We start from the raw sequence: 17197 nt of genomic DNA on the forward strand, positions 1-17197 counted from the left end.
TCACCCTGCTGAGCATCAATAATCTGCTGCCTCAAGGTTGGTTGCACCGTCAACTGGGCTAGCTGCAAAGTGACTTCCCCTACTGCTACCGCAATCTCTGCTCGCTCCAGGTCTCTACACAACTGAACCCTCTTAGTGTTCAAGGCGGCCGAATGAGCTACCTTTTGACTGAGAGCATCGGCTACCACATTCGCCTTACCTGGGTGGTAGAGGATCTCGCAGTCATAATCCTTTACTAACTCGAGCCACCTGCGCTGCCTCATGTTTAATTCCTTCTGGGTGAAAAAGTATTTCACACTCTTGTGGTCGGTGAACACTTGGATCTTTTCCCCGTACAAGTAGTGTCTCCAGATCTTCAGAGCAAACACTACTACTACCAATTCCAAGTCGTGGTAGGATAGTTGCGCTCATGGTTCTTCAACTAGCGGGAGGCATAGGCGACCACCCTACCATGTTGCATGAGCACACAACCCAAACCCTTCTTGGAAGTATCACTATAAATCACAAAGTTCCCGGAACCGTCTGGTATGGTGAGCACTGGGGCAGAAACCAACCTCTGCTTGAGGTCCTGAAAATTGTCCTCACACGCTTTTCTCCAAACAAACGAAACTCCCTTTCCTGGTCAGCTGGGTCAATGACATGGCCATACTGGAGAAATTCTCTACAAACCTACGATAGTAACCAGAAATTACGCACCTCATTGACTGTCGTAGAGCAGGGCCAATTGGTAACGACTTCAATCTTAGCCACTAAATACATTAGAGGCAGAGAGGATCGGGGAGAGTCGGTAAAATAACCAATTCAACTCCACCAACATTTAAAGTTGGTTGTCAAACATTGAGTTGGTAAAAAATACCAACTCAACCCAATTCTTTTTGATTGTCAAACACCCTATATAGAGTCAAGTAAATAACCATGAAAGTAATCAAATAGGCCCACTTGCCTAAAGTGGGCGACATCCATTACAATTGCGAGATGCTAAACACGCCCTGAGAGGCTCAGATTATGAATATGACGATATCATATCATATGCTACGTAGGACGACGTTTAAGATGATAAACTCTATGCCATGTATTGTCAATCTGTTCCGAGTTCTCAGACTTAGTTTGCCGGCGGCAGGAATAATTGAGCCTTAATTTCCATTGCCTTGTGGAGCCGCCGCTGCCGTCACAACTTTCCCGATTACCCAATTCAATTATCCGATAACATGCTTCTTCTTTCACCATTGCCACTCTCCACTCGCTTTCCCGTAATACAATTCCCTTCTCCCACCGTCTTCCTCCACCACCAGAACCCCCATATTACAACAACCCATCTCCCATTTCCCTTCATCTCCGCCACCGCTACAACCTCCTCCTCCGTCGTCACCTGTTACACTTCCTCCGACGCCCTCGAGCTCGACGTTTTCGAAAACGACCCCGTTTCCCTTCAGAGTCGCCACTACGACTTCACTCCTCTACTCGACTTCCTTTCCCGGTCTTCGCTCTATCCCAAGTCCGATTCCGATTCGGAGGTGGAATTTAACTCTACTTTGAACTCCGGTTCTGACTCCGATACGGCTTCTCCGACCTCCCTAGACCCCACCGAGTTCCAGCTTGCTGAGGCCTACAGGGCCGTGCCGGCGCCTCTCTGGCACTCTCTACTTAAGTCTCTTTGCTCTTCTTCCTCTTCGATTGGGCTAGGTTATGCGGTGGTTTCATGGCTTCAGAAACATAATCTGTGTTTCTCTTATGAATTGCTTTACTCGATTCTCATTCATGCACTTGGCCGCTCTGAGAAGCTCTATGAAGCTTTTATTCTCTCCCAGAAGCAAACCCTAACCCCCTTAACGTATAATGCTCTCATTGGTGCTTGTGCTCGCAATAATGATTTGGAGAAGGCCCTTAATTTGATGTCTAGGATGAGACAGGATGGTTATCAATCTGATTTTGTCAACTATAGTTTGATAATTCAGTCGCTTACTCGCACGAATAAGATTGATGTCCCAATCTTGCAAAAACTTTACGAAGAGATTGAGTCTGATAAAATTGAACTCGATGGGCAACTCCTTAATGATATCATATTGGGGTTTGCGAAAGCTGGAGATCCTAACCGAGCTCTGTATTTCTTGTCCATGGTACAGGCGAGTGGTTTAAATCCCAAAACTTCTACTTTTGTTGCTATTATTTCTGCGTTGGGAAATCATGGGCGGACAGAGGAAGCTGAGGCTATATTTGAGGAAATGAAAGAAGGTGGATTGAAACCAAGAATTAAGGCTTTTAATGCACTTCTTAAAGGTTATGCTAGAAAGGGTTCTTTGAAAGAAGCAGAATCTATTGTTTCAGAGATGGAAAAGAGTGGATTATCACCGGATGAGCACACATATGGTCTTCTCGTTGATGCTTATGCAAATGTGGGCAGATGGGAAAGTGCAAGACATCTGTTGAAACAAATGGAAGCTAGAAATGTACAGCCCAACTCCTTTATTTTCAGTAGGATTTTAGCTAGTTATCGGGACCGTGGCGAATGGCAGAAAACATTTGAAGTTTTGAGGGAAATGAAGAACAGCAATGTCAAACCTGATAGGCATTTTTACAATGTTATGATTGACACTTTCGGGAAATTCAATTGCCTTGATCATGCTATGGAAACGTATGACCGGATGCTCTCTGAGGGGATTGAACCAGATGTTGTTACTTGGAACACGCTTATAGATTGTCATTGTAAGCATGGATACCATGACAGGGCTGCAGAGTTGTTTGAGGAAATGCAGGAGCGTGGTTATTTACCTTGTCCCACAACATATAATATTATGATCAATTCATTAGGAGAGCAGGAAAAATGGGACGAGGTGAAAATCTTGTTAGGAAAGATGCAGAGTCAGGGCTTACTTCCCAATGTGATAACATACACTACACTTGTTGATATATATGGGCAGTCAGGGAGGTTTAATGATGCAATTGAGTGCTTGGAGGCCATGAAGTCTGCTGGGCTGAAACCATCCTCAACAATGTATAATGCTTTAATCAATGCCTTTGCTCAAAGAGTATGTCATCCTTCCCGCATATCATCTCGCAAATTGTTTGGTATAAATCTTTATTCTTTGAGAAATTGATAGTTATATTTTATAATTCCAATGAAAAGGTACTTACTGTTGGAACATATTCCTATGTATGGATATGTCATTTGTTCATACTTTTTTCTCCACTGCTGATATTGTATTACAAATGGATGGAAATTTTTAGAACAAAATAATATTATACATAATTCATTGCTTGACAAGATGTTCTGCCAATCATCAGATAGTTGAGAAAATTGATGATGCACAAATGTACTGGAATATTGTAAGATGCTTGTTTGCATTCCATTTGTGCTTCACATCTTAAACAGATTGAACTTGTAATCAGAATTCTTAGTCAATAGCATAGTCAAAATATGACTCCCTTGTAAATAGCAGTACTCTTAATATTTTGCAAAAGTAGGATTGTAAGCGCTTTTTGAATATTAGAAACATTACAAAAGTAAAATTTGTTTTTACTTTTGTAATTTTTGGCGCTATTTCTTCTGTTTTGTAATTGGCTGTAGTTATTGGCAGCAGATTTTACTTTTGTAATTTTTTAAAAGGTTGGCTTTATTTCTTCTGTTTTGTAATTGGCTGTAGTTATTGGCAACAGAAACAAGTTCACCATCCGATTTGGAGCCTATGGTTCTGAATGATATTTTTATATAAATACGCCTATCTGTCATTGGGCCATCACCAGATTTGCCTCCCCAATCATGGTTGTAATTATAAATTTATGTATCCGAATATAAATTTTAATTTGTTTCTTGAGCATGCATTTAGTATTGTTCCATTTTATCATTTGGCAGGGTTTGTCAGAGCAGGCAGTAAATGCATATAGAGTTATGAGATCAGATGGATTAAAGCCCAGTCTCTTGGCTCTTAATTCATTGATCAATGCATTTGGCGAGGATAGGAGAGACATTGAAGCCTTTTCAATCTTGCAGTACATGAAGGAAAATGTAAGTGTAGTGTATTTACAGTAACGTTTGCATTTTTCAATTCCCAATATCAATATAAAGCTTATCCATTCATCATCCAAACTTATTTGGTCCTACAACTGCAGGATGTGAAGCCTGATGTTGTCACATATACAACACTTATGAAAGCTTTGATTCGTGTTGACAAATTTGACAAGGTAGAAGAACTTGACCCTCCAGCTTGTTTTTCCTAATTTGCTCGTTATTTTATGCATATAGTTCGCTTATTTGGTGAATATGATCTCTGATTGTTCATTGTATTGGATCCTACTCAATGTCTTTTCCAATTTTTTCCATTGTTTCAAGGGAGATATTGTCAAGATTAAATGTTAAAAAGTAAAGCCGGACTATTTTTGAAAATTGGATGCACAACTTTTGATGTCGCAGTACCTTGTGTTAAAGTTACTCAGTTGCAGCATTTCTAATTTGTTATAATACCACATTGTCGAATAGAAAATTATGACAAATTGCTTTCCACAGCTCCTTGTGCTTGTCTCAAATCACCGAGCAACCTCAAATTTCATGTTTTCAATTGGAGTTTTGAAATATACAAAAAGGAGGGGATGTTAATGATTTAACGTCTAACTAGAAAATGCATTATTTGCGTTTCAGGTTCCGGCTGTGTATGAAGAGATGATTTTGTCTGGATGTACTCCTGATGGAAAGGCCAGAGCCATGTTGCGGTCTGCCCTCAGATACATGAAGCGTACACTAAGCTTATAGTTGCCCGCCCGATCTTGTAATCATGCACCCTGGAGAATAAATTTGCTTGCGTTTATCCAACCAATACTTATAGTAGGTACGCACTAAAGGCCTTAAGATGTGATGTTTTTGGCAGTTTCATAATGAATTGGTACCAGAATCTGTAGTGTTTTTTGCACTTAATGAATTGGTATCAAAATCTACAATTTCTTGGGAATTCATGTGCTGAGATATGAACTCATGCTCATAATTTCATGCACACTGTCTCGCAGTCATGACTAATGTTCGAGTCTGCCCTGGAATTTTTTTGCAGGAATTGCCAAAAGCTGAGTCATATCCTTATGACTTGGAGAAATATTTGATCTTACACAAATAGTATGGCATTATACCAGCAAAAAGTAGCATTTCTACAGTAGAACTCTCAATGCTCGCCTCTCCTTCAGCTCCCTTAAATGACACAGATCCACCCCACCCGGCTGTCAGGTGAAGGGTCTTAGAAACACCAGGAAAATTCCCATCTGTTAATCATTCTTGTATTATTGTTTATATTAACACCATTCTTACGTTATACAGTAAAATGCAGAATAAATAATCTATCCAAGGACCTCACTTCAATGACTGTTCTTTTCATTCTTTTAGTGATGCTAAATCAGCCAATGTTTCTGTGTTGTTTAAAGATAGAAACTTTGATGTTAGGTTTATAGGTTGCAATATTTAGGGGAGAAGGTGAAGAAAACCATACAAATGTAACTTAGATATTTGGTAATAGTAACTCACTGCCCTGACAAATATGAGATCATCTATAACTCTTTTATAATGAAATATGGCAATAAACATGTGGAATCCAGAAACTAAGCACATCTTCAAAGGGAAATGGCAGAAACAAGTGGTCTAGTGAACTTGTTTTTAGAAATTCTAGAACAAAACATGAACATCAATAAAACTGATGACAACAAAAATAGCCTAAAATAAGTTCTCATTTCTTGCATCCCTAGGTCAATCACCTCCCTCTTCTTCCCATATCTGCTGCTCCTCTCAATCAAGTAACCTTCAAGATATTCATCAATCGACACCAACTTGTCTAAGTTTCCCTTTGAATGGAGCTTGGTCTCACCAAGGTACTCGGGACCCAGCTTAAATATTGTAAAAAATGCAGCAGACCAATCGCCAAGAACCCTCTGAAAACAGAGAAGAAAATTGAATTCAGCCAAGGATTTCCATGGACAACAATTGGTCAAGATGGCAAGAAGAGATGTTACATACATTAAAGGTAGCGGGATCTGTGGGATTGAACATTCTAAAGCAGTCTTTTGATGAGGCAGCTTCATCTCCATATATCTGATATAAAAGTATGATGAACAGAGGCCTACTTTAAGACCAAAACCAAGATTATTTGATGCAAGTTACATAGCAGTTCTTGATTGACAAACCTCAAATGTGAAAGCCATAGGAACTCCTGCCTTGTCAAACATGAAATCTGTGGCTGTCCCATGTGCCAGATACCTTACAAAACAATGATTATGCAGGAAGAAATTCAGACCCAATTGCGCATCGAGGATGGTATTACAAGAGCAATTAAGGGATTCAATTAAAAGAACAAAAGCTTCAAATCAGTTGGCCTTCAGACTAAGCCAAGGGGCATCTAAAAGGTTGAATTCATTGAAAATGAACTGGTTAAGTTGTAGAATTAACCTTGCATTCTGAATGAAGATTTAACCTTAGGGAAAATATCAACTTATATCTTAAACTTTGAAGTTACAATACTTAAAATCTCAATTTAGACCCTAAATTTTTATAAGTGAGTCAATTTAATCCATTAGTTAAAATTCTATTTTAAAATGTTAATGTATAACTTTTACACGTGTAAGACATCAAAACTTCTTTAGATCAAGAAATTAATATGATATTAGAAAAAAATATTTGAATCAACTAGATAGTGGCAGTTTTTCACTAATAGAAGTGTTTTTGTGTTTTTCTTCTTCTCGTCTTTGTTTATTTTTCTCTAAAAATTTGGAATAATTGTGCATGAATTTTGTTTTTACTCGTTTGTGAAGACTTTTAGAGAAGAATAATTTTAAGGTGGTTTTTAGTTGATTTTAAATGAAATCAAATTAAAATAGTTATAAGGTAGGGTTTAAATTGATTTACTCATAGAAGTTTAGAGTCTAAATTATACTATTAATTTGGAGTTTTAACTTATACATCAAAGTTTAAGAGTATAAACTAATTTATTTAGGGACCATTTGGGACAAAAAGTTGGTTATTATCTGAGTTATAATATTTTGTGTTTGAAAGGTAGATTATTTTAGTTTGAGTTATAATAGTATGTATTTGAGATGTAAACTATTTTAGTTTGAGAAGAAAATAGTAAACACTATAGTAAAGAATAAAAAAATGATGAGTGTAAAATAGTAAAAACTGTAGTAAATAATAAATATTATAGCAAATAAGAGTTTTATAATAGTGTTAATAACAATTAATTGAGGAATACAAAATAATATTTACTATAGCAAGAGGTGGTTATTATAATTTTAAAATAGTTCTCACCCCAAACACACCAAGTTCAATCTACATTTCTAAACTTCTAGCTATGATCCTAAGAATTCTCTAACTCAGTAATATTTAACTGCATTGTAAAAGGTTCATTCTACATTTCTGAACTAAAAGTGGCACATTGATTGGACAAAATTTGCTTCATTCGACACAATGTACTGGTAGATAGATAAAGAAGGTGGACTAATAGAATAAAATAAAGTTTTTTTCAGCAACTGCTTGAAAATCATAATTGTAATCGAAAACTTTGAAATGCCAATAAAATACATATAAAACAGATGTAAAATGGTAATCTACTACAATATGATTGCAATAAAGTAGAATCATAATCGCAATAAAGAAAAGGGTTAATGAAGAAGTGAACTAACCCGACAGAACCTCCGCCTGATCCAATCATACAGCGGTGGTGGCAATGGAGATTGTTCAGCTCTTCAACCAGAAGTTTCATTTGTTGAGCAATTTCGCCCTCAGGAGTCGTGTTTTTATGGTCATACGGCATGAACAAAGCCTAAAGGATAACAATCAAAAGCAGCAAGTTGAATGAAATGTGCTTGGAAAAACCTCAACTTTTAGTTCAACGGATAAACAAGAGCAGAGAGGGAAAGTTACTAAATAACAGTAACATGATTCCTCTTAGATCCTGTTATGATTTTCATTTTTAATAAACAGGATTATATCAGTTCTTTAACAATTCCTCCTCAACTGCTATTACCTGTAAAGAAGACTATCCGTTGTATGTAGTAGTATTAAATTAACAAATTGGAAAGAGAGCTGATGAGATTGTTCATTGTGCTGGTTTGACATGAAGAAATTCGAGTTTCATTTCATTTATTTAGTAAATTGTATGGGTGTACAGCGGTTGGTCTGAGTTGGTTTTCCAACCAAACCGCCACCGGCAACTATAGTTGGTTTAGTAAATGTTCAAATCAACCTCGACCGTCGAGGAGTACAAACTGGCCATTAGTCGGTCAGTCATTTTTGTTGGTTTTATTCTTCAAGTTTTTTTAAAAATTTGTCAGTTTGGATTTTTCCCAAACTGACACCGACCAATTGCCTTCGACTTGGTCGGTCTTTCGGTCTATCATGCTCACCCCTAGTAAATTGGATTAATATTCGTGTTGGGATTTCTGTTTATCAACCAAAGCAAAACTGATTACTTTCAAAAGCCTCAAACTAACTGTATTTGTTTTGTCGGTTAAATTACTCCTTGAACTATCATATTTGTGTCTATTTGAATTGACTCTTAAACTTTAAAAGGTATTTTGTAGGTCTTTAAACTTTCAATTTTATGCTAACAGATATTTGACCTATGTGATATTATTTAAAATCCACAAACAAGCCAGACAAAAAGTTAAAAGTTTAGGGTTCTAAGGGAGATTCGAAATACGTCAAGGACTTAAAAAATTGAAATTTTGGAGATTAATTAGACATTTTCAAAGTTCAAAGACTTTTAAAATGTAACTGAGAGTTCAGAGATTGAACTCGTAACTTAATGATATGTAATTCATGAAACTTTGAAGTACAATTTCATGAGTAAACTAAACTAAACTTACCACATTGTCAAGTTGTGATTTTAAAAGAAAAGGAACTAAAAAAAGGTGTCAGTAAAGGAAAAAGCAACTGTAGTCTGTGTTCATGAAAAAGAAAATCACCGATCATAATCCAGGTTAATAACTAAATCTTGTTGTCTTAGTACCTTGGACTTAGCAAACACAAATGATACTAGTGTTGTTTCTTACCTCCATTCCAGAGTGCACATTGACCCACATATGTGGATCAAATGTTAAGGCAAGGTTTCGCATAATTTGAGTTTCAGGTTCGCTAAAAGGTGCAAATCCAGGATTTTCCTCATAAGGATCATAATCCTGCAATAGGGAGAAGGATAACTAACATGCTTGGAATAGAAGAAAGTATCACAACAACTATCATTCACAAAAGCCAGACTGAAATCCATGGAGCCTGGGAAAAAAAAGAAGAAAAAAAAAGCCTTGTTTCAAGAAATGAATATGATAGTTTCTCCTTGGCTTCTCAGTAGGAACTCGTAACTCAGGCTGCAGACTATATCAAAACCTGGTCAAATCATTTCAAGTCCAAACCAGATGATAGATACCAACCTTTTCCTTTTTACCCCAATCAACACTCCAATTCCTGTTCAAATCAACACCTCTCCCTGCCATAGAAGATAAACTCAGGCATGTCAATATCTACTTTGAAGACCTTGTATGACCATATAATGGATTAAATCTTCTTTAACACCATTTGAGTAATTGTTTTAAATGGAAAAACTACTGGAAATATTTTTAAATATAGCTAAATGTCATTGTCTATTACTGTTTATAATTAATAAACAATAACATTTTACTATATTTATAAATAAGTTAGCCCATTTTACTATATTTGAAAATAGCCCTTACCATTTCTTCTTTCACATAGATCCCCACCCTCAACAAGCCTGCGCCCATTTAAGTTTTCCATTGGCACCACCTGACAACATACATAAGCAAACACATTATTTATGCATACAGTAACAAGTGAGTTTGAAGCACCAATATCAGTTAAGAGCATAGATTTCTTTCAAGTTTTTATCACTCTACTTTCTTTTTGCCATTTTCGCTTAGGGTTTTCTCATTGTGGAAGTTTCTTTTTTGTATCTCTCCAATGGTTCTTGTGCTCTGTTCTATTATGATTTTCACTCCCTAATTAAATTTGTATTTTGAGCATTAGACTCTCTTCATTTATTCCTCTTGTTCAAAAGGAAAAAAGAAGAGCAAATGTGGCATCATCTACAATGCAGGGTTAACATGGACTTCATTGCTACATAAAAAGAAAGGTGGAAGTTAGGTGGAAGAGGAGGAAAGTTGAAGCATCCCACTAATACTTTTACTCCATTAACTTATTCCATTTATCAATCTAAAAAGTTGCACCCTCCACACATACCTTAATGACAAGCTTATCAAGTGTGTTGTTTAAGGAAGCTCGATCCATATGAGGTAACAACTGTTCTTCACTCAAGATTGAGAGAATTCTTAGTGCAACTTCTGTCGTTATGAGCTCCCTTCCATGCTGTCCAAAACTCTGGAAGACAAGGAGGAATCATCTGTCAAGAACACCAGCAATTGCCAATCTGAGATGGTATGTCCCTTAATCGTTAAGGAAAGGAAAAAAACAAAGAAGAAAAGGACAAATAAAAAACTAATATCTAAACCAAGCCCATTCTAATTTAGATCAAGAAGTACACCAGGCAGGAAGCCTTTGCAGCTTTCACTTCTACATGGATGAAACATCAGTCTCAAAAGAACCCCAAGGGAATAAAAGCCTAAAAGACCAAACGAGTACGCAATTCAACACAAAACTTACAAGAAGTATCCGAAATTTTGACGTGTCATCAATGTTATTCCTTCCATGGCAATAAGTAACAACTGGAATCTCTGCAACATAGCCCTTATTTCTAGACTTCATTGTCTCTATCTGCTTAAATATTGAAAGTAAGTACCTAAACCAAAGCATCAAGCCTGAATAAAGGAGGACCAGCAAGAAGAACATACAGTCAGCTTATCTGGGTGTCGATGGACCAAAGCTTTTATCTCCTTCATCAAATCAACACTGCAAGATCCAATCAATCACCCAACAAAATTGGAAAACTTTCAGATAAGAATCCAAGTAGACCATTGCCAAATGAATAGATCACTATTACAGAAAAACCATGATAACCATATGACTGCAAAGTTCATTTCTAACAAAGATAAAGGGCCTAATATGAAACTCTCCAAAAAACTTGGATCAGGAGAGAGTTGTATCGGACTCGTTAAAATAGAGGTTAACAAAGAAATGGTCATAAGATCAAACTTCCCCTTTTTTTTTCAGAATTGGGAAAGTTAGATACATACACATCTAGACACAATCCAGCCACTATATCAAATTTCTAGAACAACAGAGAATCTGCATGAGTTATATGATTAAATACCCAAATTCCAAAGAGAGAAGAGCAACAACAACGACCATTGACAGAGTAACCGGCAGATTATACTTAGCACCTAATCTTATCCATCGTAATTACCAGGAAAACAAAAAGAAGTATAGGAATCCGAATCAGAGAATGACCAACCTAGAATGATAAAGATCGCGGTTGATTGGAGTTAATCTGTCGGGATCGTCAGCAGTAACGAAAAGACAAATGAAAGATATGAAGAAGCAGAAGCAGAAGAAGAAGAGTCTGATCCATAAGGAAGGGAAAAAAGAAGAAAGAGGACGACCCATAAGGCAGAAACAGGGGGAAAACCGATCGTGGGTGTTGTTTCAGTTGAAGAGTGGCTCCATTGTTGGAAGGTTTTGAGGAAGGAAATGAAAAGGGAAAGCAGAGGAAGAAGAGGGAAAAGATATGGAATTTTGTGCACGTTCAACGGTCTTGATTTTGCAGGCTTTACAATGATCATCCCCAATAGAGCTTTGTAAGAAACTTCTTACAGAGAATTTCAACAGTAAAGTGATTGGGCCACCATCTGCTTGGCTTGGCTGCACAATTTCAATCCGACATCAAATCATCAATATGCGAAAAACAAGAGTTTTTGTGGATCTCCCGTGCGTTGTGCGTTTTTGTCTTAAGAAATATGTTTCAATTATATTTTCGTCCCCAAACTTTACTCCTTATTTCGTTTTAGTCCATCATTTTTTAAAATCTTTGGTTTAAATAACATTTTTAGTCTATGTAGTTTTGGTCAGATTTCATTTTCAATCTCTTTTCTTTAAACTGTCCAGATTTGATCTCTATATTTTAAATAATTCTTAAATTTATTTTTGTTATCAAATTTAGTTGAATAATAAAATAGTTTTTAATACTAAAAAAGATACTATATAAATATATTTACAAAATTTACTAAGGAGATTAAATATGACTAACTTTTTTTAAAAAGAAAAAAAGTAACGGTAAACTAGATTAGTTTTAAAATTTATTCAACTAGATAAACCAAAATTGAAAATGAAATTTTCGTTCATTTTCTGTTTGTCTTTGAAGAACTAGTAATTTATTTATTTATTTTTACTTTTTATTTTAATTTAAAATAATTATGAAATGAACTTTTAAAATTAATTTAATAATGATAAAAAAATGGTTAGACTTAATTAATTGTATTTATTTTACTCTTAAATTAATTAGCAGGCATTAAACACTAAAGATGTAAAATGAGTATCTAGTGAAAAATTGAGGTTAAAAGTGTAAATCTTAAAATTTAGGGACCAAATTGAAATAAAATTCAAATTCTAAGGATGAAATTGTAACATTTCAAAACTTAGGTGCTAGATTGAAACAAAACTCAAAACTTAATGACTAAAAGTTTAACACATTCTAAAACTTAGATATCAAATTGAAACTAAAACAAAAAGGTATTTTCCTGTATTTTAATTACATCCATAATGCTTTTAACTTTGGAGTATACTTTAGAGAAACTGTTGGACTTCATCATCAAACAATCTTCACAATTTTTTAATCCTAAAAATTAACCACCAATTACATGCATATTTCAATTAAAGAGTATAAACCGAAAATTTCTATTTTTCTCCATCTCAAAAGGTTGCAAATGAGCCTAATATTCTTTATTAATCGTTCTTTTTGAAAGAAGGATTAGATCAAAGAATAATACATCTTTGAAAAAAAAAAAATCATCATTTACAAGTGACAATGAACAGAGGTCCCATTTCTCCAAAAATATCTCATTTGAGTTGAATCTTCTGTTGTCAAAATGGTTGTATTCTGTTATTGATTTGTTGTCCATATAATGGATAACAACAATGAGACAACAATCATGCCACATGAAAGTGCTAGTCCAAAATGGGAGTTCGAAGAAAGATCAAGGATAAACCTCACGGTATTATATATAAATATAATTATACTCTTCGATATATATATATAAGGGTAGGAAAAGATTATTCTTCGCCACATTATCCTGTATTAATATAGAAGAAATCGAGAAACTGCTTGGGACACTGTGTTGAAATATGATGTTTGAAGTTCATATGTCTATGAAGTTCATATATATATATATATATATATGTATAAAGTTTATATGTGTAGAGTTATTTGGTNATATATATATATATATATATGTATAAAGTTTATATGTGTAGAGTTATTTGGTCCGGGTTCATATGTTTGTGTCTAGAGTGTAGAATTTAGTTTATATGTACATGGTGGGATATTTGGTACAATTTTTTTGGACTCTAAATAATCTGTCTTTATAATCACTATTTTTGTTTTAAAACTTTCTTATTCAATAATTCTACCAATCTTTGTGTTGAATAAATATGAATTGTAATTTTTCTCTTTTAATTTTAAAGTTTTCCTTTCTTTCTTTTCCTTTTTTTTTTTTAATAATGAATAAAAATTAATTCACTACATTTCTTGATAGTTAAATAAAACGGAAACCCAAAAAGAAATAAAAACTTTTTATTCATAATTTTGCTCCTTGAATTTCATCATTGTCTTCTTCTTCTTCCTATTGTTGTTATGTATTTTTACTCTGTTATGAATTTTTTTAATTGAACCTCTCTCATCATCTTAGTAGCTAATGAAATGCTATCACATTTCTTCAATAATTTCACTTTTAATTCCTCCAAATTTGAGGAATCATTAAAAAACAAATCTCTATTTTTTCACTATTTTTTACCATAAAATGTTCTAGGAAAAAAATCTCAATTTTATGCTTTTTTTTGTTATATGTTACATATTTTCAACTATATATATATTTTTTCAAATATTATTAACACTCATTTGATATATGAATTCAATTAAATAAAATATATTTTACAAATTTCTACGTATAAATATTATATTTAATATAGATAAAATATTATTATTTATATAATCAATAACTCTGTAACATACTTTAACAGTCATCGATCTTATAATAGTCGAAAGTGATTGTCAAAGTTGATTTTCACTGGAGTTTGTAGTTGGTGGTGGTTGTCGGAGCCTGAAGTTGGTCGCATGAAGGTGGTATTAGAGTTGGTTGTCAGAGTTTTTTGTTGGAGATGGTTCTCGGAATTACGAAGTTGGTCGCACGAAGGTGGTCATCGAAGTTGATCGTCAAAGATGAATTTCGCCGGAGTTTGTAGTTGGAGGTGGTTGTTAGAGCTCGAAGTTGGTCGCATGAAGGTGGTATTGAAGTTGGTTATTGGAGTTTTTCGTTGGAGGTGATTTTCAAAGCGTGGAGTTGGTCGTCGGAGTTGCTTGCTCGAAGGTGGTCATCGAAGTTGACTATTAAAGGTTGATTTTCATCAGAGTTTATAATTGGAGGTGGTTGTCGAAATTGGTCATCAGAATTTGTTGTCGAAGATGGTTGCCGAAGCCTAAAATTGATCATCAGAGTTGGTCGCCCGAAAGTGGTAGTCGAAATTAGGTCACCGAAGTTGTCATTGGTGGTAGTTGCAGGAGCCCTAAATTGGTCATTGGAGTTAGTCGTCGGAGTTTCCATCGAAGGTGGTTATCGGAGCTTAGAGTTGGTTCTCGCAATGTGGCTGGCCGATAGATGAAACCATTGAAAACATTGAAAGAATGGAGAGTTGTGCTGAGTCGGTAAAATATACCAACTCAACTTCACCAATATTGGGCCAAACATTGAGTTAGTATATTATACCAACTCAACTCAACTCATGTTGGTGAACCAACAACATCTCCTAAGGGTCAAGGAGATCTCCCTTGGACCAATAAGTTTGAAATATCTCCCCAATTGATTAAAGGCGAAATGCCTTCGTAAATAAAACAATGTTAATATAGAAAATATTCCTGAACTTTGTATTTTATTTAAAATTATTATTGAACTTTTAAAAGTTGTATTAGAATCAAATCGATAATAAACTCAAATTCCAGAGAATAAAAATGTATTTTGTGCTAAAATTAATCAAAATTGTTGATATCTTTGTTTAAAAATCTATCAACTTAAAAAAAAAGTTTGAAAATACCATTACCCTTAGCATATTAGACAAAAATCGTAGTACCTCGACTCAAAAATATAGTTGAACTTTAAAAAATTACATCAATACCTTGACATCAGGCAAATTAAAAATTAAAACATATAAAATAAACATATACCAAGTAGAAATTAAAACACATGTTCATGATTTCCTCCACTAAAATCCTTTCACTCCATTTTCTCTTAGTCTTTTTTTCAGTCTAATAATACATAGAAGTGGAGATCTAAATCTCTCATGAGGTTATAATACCTTAACCAAACTCTCTCTTTCATAGTTTATCACAACAACTAGTTCAATTAACTTATTGGCTATATTAGTAATGGTGGCAATGGTGATGGTGGTGTTTCCCATACATTAATCTCATAGAGATTATATTCCAAACCTTGAAGTGAAAACAACCTATCCCCTCCTATAGAAAAGTCATGGATGAGTCCTCCTCCATATTTGGGTTGAACTTGAGAAGCCAATTCCCATTCAAATCCAAACCCACAATACACTGAAATGACACTATTTATAGAACGAAACACCTTCCCTCCATGCCATCCCAGCTTTGGCTTTCCACCATGTTCAATGAACACACTCTCAACTGACGAAGGAAACCATTCCCTTTTCTCTTCTTTTTCAGAGCTCCTCCAAACTCTGTTTATTTGAGATTCACCTCCAAGCTTTCTCAAGTCCACAAAACTAAAAAAACCATTCTCATCCATTACACAAACACAGTTCATTTCCTCAATCCCCATTGCATCTACTAATGTTCCTTGATGTATCACCTGGTATGGATGGTGTTCCCAATGATTCGAATTTGTTTCTGTCGCTCTTGGATCGAATATCCTTATTCCATTGCTTCGAGGACTGCCAATCACCGCTACTAAACAGTTGTTACTTGGCAGCCATTGAAGCTTGAAAGTGTCGCCAAGCTCACTATTACGTTCAGCTTCTAAGAAATCAATTTGCTGTCCTGTTGTTGTATCCCAAACTCCAATGCCATCCACTTTTGTGTATGAATCATCTTTACAACAACAAAATATTTTGTTGTTTGACTTGTTGATTGCCAGATTTCCAGGTTTCGTTATCGAAAATTGATTATCTCCTCCATGAAATCTATAAGGAGACGAAGTTCGAGTGAGCTTAAATCTATGTTTAAGTTCAGCAGTTTGTGGATTGAAGAGACCAATTCCACCACCACCATCACCAAAAGTGTTTGGATTTGAATGCTTTTGACCACTGATTAAGATGTTTTCTGAATCATACCACTCCATGTCCACAATCTTCATATAATCAAGGTTTCCAATTGAGAGTTCTTGGAGCATCCAATCATAGACATGAAAAACTCTGCCATTAGCAATTGAGCAACTACCATTGGCACTTGCTCTTATTAATGAATGATCTTTCAGCAAAGTTCTTCCAGTTATGGAGGATGCAAGTTTGAGATTCTCACCGTCTAACTCGACGTTTCTGGCCGAGCGAACCTGGTCTAGAAGTCCATAGTAATGAGCTTCTTTAAAGAGAAGCAAGTCGGGAATGGTTGGAGGAACATGAAGCTCGCCGGTTCGAAGAAGATGAAGAAGGACATTGAAGCAAGCAGGGTCTCTATCAATGAAATGCTCTCCAAATTCCTCATATTGTGCTGACCAGGCATCATCTAACATGGCTTTGAGTAACGAATCAGCACCGGCATTAGAAAGGGTTGTCGCCGTCGTTTCGAATATCGTGCCACCCACATTGAATCTCACCTTTCGTTTCTGAACTGCCATGGCTATTCAATCCTAGCTGACAAGAAATTTGGTGATGGAAAGCCTCTTGGTAGTATTTAACATTTAGTTTTCTTCGTTTGAAAGAAAACAAATGAGAACAATATGAATATGATAGAGTTTCTTACATTTTTCTTTTGCTTTGTGTGTCCACATAGTTACTTTTTAACTGTGGTGATGACAAGTTTCTCTCAGTATTTGCATC

The 17197-nt window shown here is 35.3% G+C and overlaps 3 protein-coding genes across 6 annotated transcripts; 1 reads left to right on the plus strand and 2 right to left on the minus strand.

Moving 5' to 3' along the window:
* The first annotated feature begins 999 nt into the window (after nucleotides 1-999).
* Nucleotides 1000-5347, plus strand: LOC120074932 (pentatricopeptide repeat-containing protein At5g42310, chloroplastic). Of its 4 annotated transcripts, XM_039028036.1 has the most exons (5): nucleotides 1006-3026; nucleotides 3851-4003; nucleotides 4108-4179; nucleotides 4634-4820; nucleotides 5037-5347. In XM_039028036.1, exons 1-4 carry the CDS (start codon nucleotides 1209-1211, stop codon nucleotides 4742-4744), a joined length of 2154 nt encoding a protein of 717 aa, XP_038883964.1. In that variant the 5' UTR covers nucleotides 1006-1208; the 3' UTR covers nucleotides 4745-4820; nucleotides 5037-5347. The 4 variants fall into 4 exon arrangements, with proteins under 4 accessions (XP_038883965.1, XP_038883966.1, XP_038883967.1 ...); XM_039028037.1 differs by lacking the exons at nucleotides 4108-4179; nucleotides 4634-4820; nucleotides 5037-5347 and adding an exon at nucleotides 3655-3760 and having other exon boundaries at nucleotides 1000-3066; nucleotides 3851-3991; XM_039028038.1 differs by lacking the exons at nucleotides 4108-4179; nucleotides 4634-4820; nucleotides 5037-5347 and adding an exon at nucleotides 3642-3760 and having other exon boundaries at nucleotides 1001-3026; nucleotides 3851-3991.
* Nucleotides 5348-5505: 158 nt separating this feature from the next.
* On the minus strand, nucleotides 5506-11848 carry LOC120074933 (metallocarboxypeptidase A-like protein MCYG_01475). Its single transcript, XM_039028040.1, has 11 exons — nucleotides 11382-11848; nucleotides 10822-10879; nucleotides 10634-10744; nucleotides 10214-10351; nucleotides 9691-9760; nucleotides 9391-9446; nucleotides 9016-9141; nucleotides 7645-7784; nucleotides 6154-6226; nucleotides 5987-6061; nucleotides 5506-5901 (listed from the first exon to the last, which is right to left on the minus strand). Exons 1-11 carry the CDS (start codon nucleotides 11531-11533, stop codon nucleotides 5587-5589), a joined length of 1314 nt encoding a protein of 437 aa, XP_038883968.1. The 5' UTR covers nucleotides 11534-11848; the 3' UTR covers nucleotides 5506-5586.
* Nucleotides 11849-15549: 3701 nt separating this feature from the next.
* LOC120076198 (BTB/POZ domain-containing protein At4g30940-like) lies at nucleotides 15550-16995 on the minus strand. The gene has a single exon (XM_039029963.1). The coding sequence runs from the start codon at nucleotides 16993-16995 to the stop codon at nucleotides 15550-15552; it is 1446 nt and encodes a 481-aa protein (XP_038885891.1).
* Between the last annotated feature and the right edge of the window lie 202 nt (nucleotides 16996-17197).

This window comes from Benincasa hispida, chromosome 4, assembly GCF_009727055.1.
Source record: "Benincasa hispida cultivar B227 chromosome 4, ASM972705v1, whole genome shotgun sequence".
Lineage (NCBI taxonomy): Eukaryota > Viridiplantae > Streptophyta > Magnoliopsida > Cucurbitales > Cucurbitaceae > Benincasa > Benincasa hispida.